General features: G+C 36.0%; 1 protein-coding gene across 2 annotated transcripts in view; it reads right to left on the reverse strand.

Annotated features, from left to right (window-relative positions):
* The window catches only part of ATG2B (autophagy related 2B), a 96167-nt gene that overhangs the window by 38427 nt on the left and 51098 nt on the right, over window positions 1–6642 (reverse strand). For both annotated transcript variants that reach the window (XM_012803520.2, XM_023511554.1), the window contains 5 exons: window positions 3320–3477; window positions 2803–2975; window positions 2200–2350; window positions 1054–1253; window positions 696–776 (listed from right to left, as the gene is read on the reverse strand). In XM_012803520.2, the coding sequence (XP_012658974.1) occupies window positions 696–776; window positions 1054–1253; window positions 2200–2350; window positions 2803–2975; window positions 3320–3477 (763 nt within the window). The remainder of the gene's footprint in view (window positions 1–695; window positions 777–1053; window positions 1254–2199; window positions 2351–2802; window positions 2976–3319; window positions 3478–6642) is intronic.

Genomic DNA, 6642 nt, shown 5'->3' on the forward strand with positions numbered 1-6642 from the left:
CTTAAGCCCAAGAGTTTGAGGTTGCTGTGAGCTGTGATGCCACAGCACTCTACCCAGGGCAACAAAGTGAGACTTGGTCTCAAAAAAAAAAAAAAAAGTCTTACTCAAATTTTCCTCTGAAAATTAACCACTATTTAATCACCATGAGGAGTTATTCAACTGGAAATTAATTATGAAAATCCCAATAAAATGCATTAAAGCAGTATCATACATGTATATTATTGGCCCAGGGAATAAAATGGAAGTCAGGGCACTTAAAGAACTTCTGGTTATAAAAGCAATTCAACACAATTCACTACGCTTCTTCAACAGGCCCTCTATAGATCCTCTGATACAAAGTCCCGTTCCTGGGCTGCGCCTGTGGCTCAAGGAGTAGGGCGCCAGCCTCATACACCAGCCCAGCCCCTGCCAAAAAAAAATAATAATAAAATAAAGTCCCTTTCCTTCCTTTAATGACATAAAAGGCAGTTCTGTTAATGAAGCTGTGGAGACCATATTTCAAGGTAAAAAAAAAAATCAACTGTATTCTGAGGTGATAATAATGTTCTACTTCTTAAGAAGAAAGTTATACAGTAGTGTTCACTTAAAGATAATTTCCGGAGCTTAACATTTATGAATTGTCAACTTTTCAGGATGTGTATTCTATGTCAATATAAATTTTAAAATAAGGCGATACATACATAACACCTCCTTACCTGCTCATGCCAGCTAAGCCCAGAAGGAAGCATTCTATGCTGTAAAGTGGCGCCCTTCAGTCCTACAGCAATGAGAAATTCCTAAAGAGAATGACAAGACAAAGAACTGTGTTTACCACCCATGTAACCCTCTAATCCAGCGGTTCTCAACCTATCAGTCTCTACCCGCAGGAACTGTATTAAAGGGCCACGTCATTAGGAAGGTTAAGAACCACTGCTCTAATCCAAAAGTTTTTCCAAGACAATAAATGTAGTAAGAGAAAATAAATTGGCTTGTTATGCAATTATTTTTACTTAATAATCAAATCAATAGCAAGTAATACCATTAATAAATAGTATAAAAGTACAAAATACAAACCTTTGTATTGGACTCTGATTTATCAGACAATATTTTAACTGCAACAGAGAGCATATTCAAACTGTCTCCACCAACACCATCTGATGAAACTCTACTGAGACCGTCTTCTTCAGAGGAATAAATAGTAGGTTCCAACCAATGTGGGCGGGTTGAACTGGGCAGTCGTGCTTCTGTAGGAAGAATCACTCCATCCACTACACCTAGATCCACATTGAGGTGAAAGTATTCACAAAATGATTACTTGAAATTAATTTATGGACTTCCATAACTCAAAACAAAAATATATGTACTTCCACTGAATATAACATAATCCTGAGGCATGATGACAAAAAAACATCTTGGCATCAATAATCCAATCCTCTTTACCAATAGGGGAAACTCCTACAAGTCCAAAATGCTAGGAAAATTAAATTTAAATAAGGAAATCTCATAAACATTAAGAAAATACAAGTATCTTATGTCCATTCCCAAGGTTACTCAGGTCACTGCTCAAAAAGGGGTAAGTTCTATTAATACATCTGAAACCAAAAGAAAATTTTCCTTAAGAGAGAATAAAGAAGAAAAATTCCTGTCAACTGATGAAAAGATCCATAACTGTGATATATTCACAGAATGGAGTATTTTTTGGCAATGAAAATGAATGAAGTGATGTAACTTGGATGAACCGTGAAAATACCATGTCAAATGAAAGAAGTCAATCACAAAACACCAAATATTGTATGATTCCTTTATGTGAAACTTCCAGAATATGAAAATCCATAGGAAAAGAAAATACATTAGTGGCTCCTATGGCTATGGGAGAAGTCAAAGGTTATAACTAAAAGATATGAAGTTTCTTTATGGGTGATAAAAATGTTTTAAAATAGACTCTGGTGATGGTTTCACAGCTCGAAATGCTAAAAAACCATTGAAACGTACACTGTAAATGAGTAAACTGTATGGTATATGAATTATATCCCAATAAAGCTATCACAAAAAATAACGTAAAGCTGACTTCTAATTGACAGTAAACATTATTTTGACAATGGAATCGGAATGCCCTACAGAAAATAGTTTATAATATCAAAGTTCATTCTCAATAGATTTTATTAAACAGAAATTTAAGCATGTCTCAAGAGAAGTGAACAAAATATACATTTGTCCTACCTTTGTGATATAGACTGAAACTGCTAGAATGAAGGCATATGTAGTGCTTGTCATCAAAACCTTCATATTTTGTCACGCAAAATAATGAACCACTACTGAACTCTAACCAGAATTCACCATGTTTGTTTTCCAATATGTCTCCATTATCTTGCTAGTAAAAAGAATTTAAAAAAAATACAAACATCATTATTTAAATGCAGAAAAGAATGCTCCATTTTGATTCAGCTTAGAAAAATCTCCTACATCACAGCAATGTAGTCTAATTCTTGAATCATTCGACACAGTGGTACTAAAAACTAAATAACTTAAATGTTATGTGGTACCTCTTCTGCCAAATGAATCCCTGTACTTCACTCTCCTTCATCATAGATAAATTATCAGTTACCACCCTCAGGGGCAGAATTAGCACCTGTTTTCCCAAGGAAGAGCCATACAAAGTTTGACCTGCAATGAGAGCTAAATCCCCAAAGTTGCTGTCAGAACACTGGTCTTCATCAGTCACAGAAACAACCTCAAACTACTTCAATCACTAGATGTATATCATAGTAGATTTATCGCAAATAAAATACATTTGAAAAAACTATTTGGATTTGTAAACCTTACCTTCACATCTGTATACACTGCCATTAATCCATGATTAATACTCAGAAGAACTGAGAGAAAACTCTGTGCATTCTTATTCTGAGAATCTAGTTTTTTTTTCCTACGGGAACGATAGTTGGGATCAACAGTAGAAAAATACTGCATAGTTTCCTCCTCAGAGCCACTCTCCTCATCTATGAGAAACAAATGCAAAATTACATGGTTCTAACGGCTGATGTATAACCTGCTTATTTTTACTAAAAATATGTGACAAAAATATAATTTCTATCTTTTTTTTAGTTCTGAATCTCAAACAACATATACACTATAATTCTAAAGATAATATATTTATGTAATAATATTTTTAATATACAGATAGAAGTTGGGAGATATTCTTATAAATTAGAGAATTATAAACCATAGTTATAATGAAAAACATAGTCAAAGAAACATTTTTAAATCTACAACTGAAATGGTTACTACTTCATTAATTGCTAAATGAGGCATTTTAATATAGAATAAATTAAAAATATATTACCATAGTGAACTGTAGATTTAAATGGACTAAAACTATCTTTGTTGAAGGTATTAATCAGTTGACTGGCTACTGAAAGCCCAATACCATAGGAAATATTTTCTAACGTCTCCACTGGTGAAGGAGCTGTTGGCTCCCACAGTAGCAAGTCATTAAAGATCCTACAAAGACAAGAGTTGAAAAATAAGTACATAATTCCTAGTTCAACTGAAAGCAAACTAAAGTATTCTTTTAAGAGATTGCATAAACAATTAATTTTTTAAATGATGAAACGGAAATCAGTCCTGCAAGAGAGTTTTAGAAATGACAGTCAAAAAAACAATTGTGTTCTTCCAACAGAAAAATAACTGATATGGCTATACTGCAGGGTTGTGATAAAACAATCTACACAGATACTTGCCTAGTGTTACCTGTGTTATATGTACCAGTTATAAATTCATGTTGTACTTCTAAATGTATTTTAAAGACAGAAGCCAATTATAAATAAAAACCCATAAGAACAAAAAGAAGACGGTTTACATATGACAGCATTGATCTAACAATGTCAGAACTGATCAGGCATCGTTTCACTTGACTCTCCCATCAGTGCTGTGGGGTGTGCAGAGGAGAATCATTATTCTCACTTTACATTTGAAGAAACTGTCTCCTAAAGGGTAAGTGTCCTCCCCAGGGTTATGCCCAGTTCTGAATTCAGTTCTTTCTGTAGAGACACCTGCTTTTTTTTCTTGTCAACAGAAAACCCAGCTTCACTAGGAAGATGTCATGAGATGAAGAAAGCATGTGGAGTAGGGAATACGGAGGGGAAAACTATTCTGACCAGCTAGACTAACCCAATCAATGCTGGAGACCAGTGAGGGACAAACGTCACAGCTCGGTTATTGCTGCAACCTAATTTTTCAAAGAAATACTCTCACTACTCAGATGCTCTTCTGTCCTAGCTTCTTCCCTTCATCCACCCTCTAAGCACTCAAGAAAATACAAACTTTACAATGTCCTCTAAGAAGTCTTATGTCAGATTTGGACCCTCAGCAAGCACACATCCTTCACACCTACCTACTTAGATCACACAGCACACTCATTTCCCGTTTTTAGACAGATACCCCTGACAAAGAGATTTGTGTCTCATAATCTCTGTATGTGCCTAGCACAGTAGTGTCACATAACAGGCATTGACAGCCAATGAGCAGAACACAGGTGGATGACTCACATGAAGGAATGCCAAAGCACAGGCTCATCATAAGACCTAGTGTAAATGCCATTCCAGGTGCCACATGCTGAGGCAGCCCTGCCCATCCTGTGAGAATCTACTTCCCAGGCCAATTTCTGGCTTCTGAAGAAAGTATAAACAGTACTGAGGGTCCCAGTAGATCATAATCTGAATTTACAGTATAATTTACTGTGACTCTTAGTAGATCATAATCCCACCCAAAAAAGGTCTCTATGTTAAGGATACCACAGATAAAAGACAGAAAGATGCCACTTCTCAGACACACTGACAAATATGCCCCAAACTCTGTGATACAAAGGCAGTTTACTGTTGTCTTGGGCATATTATAGGACAAAGAAACAAAAGAATATAAATCTAGATCTTGGCCTAAACTCTATTTAAATAAGGTATGAAATGAAGAATTTCCTCAGGAAATGTTCTTCCTTTACTGTATTCCCTAAAAGCATTCTCCATTCTCCTCTTGTAAAAGGAAACTAAATAAAGTAAAACCATGTGAAACTTATATTTACAGATCATATACTGTTATGTCATGTGAAACTGTTACTAAGTTTTCCTTATTTATATTTTGGTCTAAACATAGTCTTGACACCATTAATACTATAAAACACTGCATGGTGTTTTTAATACTAAGAACGAAAAAAAGACTTAATATATTTAAGGACATATCACCATGATTCCATGTCAATGAGCCTGAAATACAATAGAATTCTTTTTTATATCCTATTTTGAAGGACTTTTGGACATAGAAAAAAAATTCTATATCTGAAACAGTCTTTCTAAAATAAGCCAGTTCACCAAAGCACTAATGGAATAAAATGAAGTAAAGGCAGAGTTAGTTATTAACTCCTGCTCAGAAAAAAAGACTTAAAAACAAAAGACAGGAAGAAAGTACTGAGACATCTAGTAAAACCTAAATGGGGTATAAGGGTTATATAGTAGTAGGTATTCATATTAGCTTCCTGATTCTGATGTTTGAATTATAGTTAGTTATATAGAATGTCCTTATCAGCTGGGCACAGTGGCTCCTGCCTATAATCCTAGCACTCTGGGAGGCCAAGGTAAGTGGATCCCTTGACTTCAGGAGGTTGAAACTAGCCTGAGCAAGAGTAAGACCCCTGTCTCAACTAAATATAATAGAAAAACTAGCGGAGCATGGTCAGGTGTCTGTAGTCCCAGCTACACAGGAGGCTAAGGCAAGAGGATCACCTGAGCCCAAGTTTGAGGGTACTGTGAGCCATGATGATGCCATGGTACTCTACCCAGGGCAACAGAGTGAGACTGTCTCAAAAAAAAAAAAAAAAAAAAGAATGTCCTTTTTGTGAGAAAGTCACACTAAGTACTTGATGTTGAAAGGGCTCAGGTCAGCAACTTACTCTCAAACAGTCTAGGATGAGAGAGAAAGTGTTTTTGTATTGTACTTGTAAATACTCTCTAACCCTGAGAATGTCTGAAAAGTTTTAATATATTCATTTGAAAATACAAAGCCAAGTAAGAGGCAAAAAATGCACACCCTGAAGAAGCTAGCCATGAGATTTATATGATCCACAAAGTGAGGGAGCACCCCACTATTTAGCGGTCTGAGGGACTGGGAAGTGGTTAGAATTAGAAAGAAACTCTCTTAAGCAACCTACATGTAACCAACTATCCAGATTAACAGATATTCTAATTCCCCAATTAAAGTAATCAATTGCCCACTCACTCTCGACTGGCATAACCATTGATGGCCCCCATGTGCTAATTACATACTGCAGGTAGACTGCTCCCTAGCACACCTAAGAACATCTGCTCCTATCAGTTGAGTTATATATTTTACATATATAACTTTTGCCATTTTACTAATGGTTTAATGTGTTCAGCACCAAATCTGTTTGTATTTGTTACTGTTAAGTATAGTTTAATTGAACACTGGGCTGATTAACTACAAGTAGCTAAGCTGAGGTGAAAAAGAATCTTAAAAACTTATAAGGTGGCTCGGTGCCTGTGGCTCAAGTGACTAAGGTGCCAGCCACATACACCTTAAGGTGGCGGGTTCGAATCCAGCCTGGGCCCGCCAAACAACAATGATGGCTGCAACCAAAAAACAGCCGGGCATTGCGGC

This window comes from Otolemur garnettii, unplaced genomic scaffold (genome assembly GCF_000181295.1).
Source record: "Otolemur garnettii isolate 467f Iridium unplaced genomic scaffold, OtoGar3 scaffold00020, whole genome shotgun sequence".
NCBI classification, from domain to species: Eukaryota; Metazoa; Chordata; class Mammalia; order Primates; family Galagidae; genus Otolemur; species Otolemur garnettii.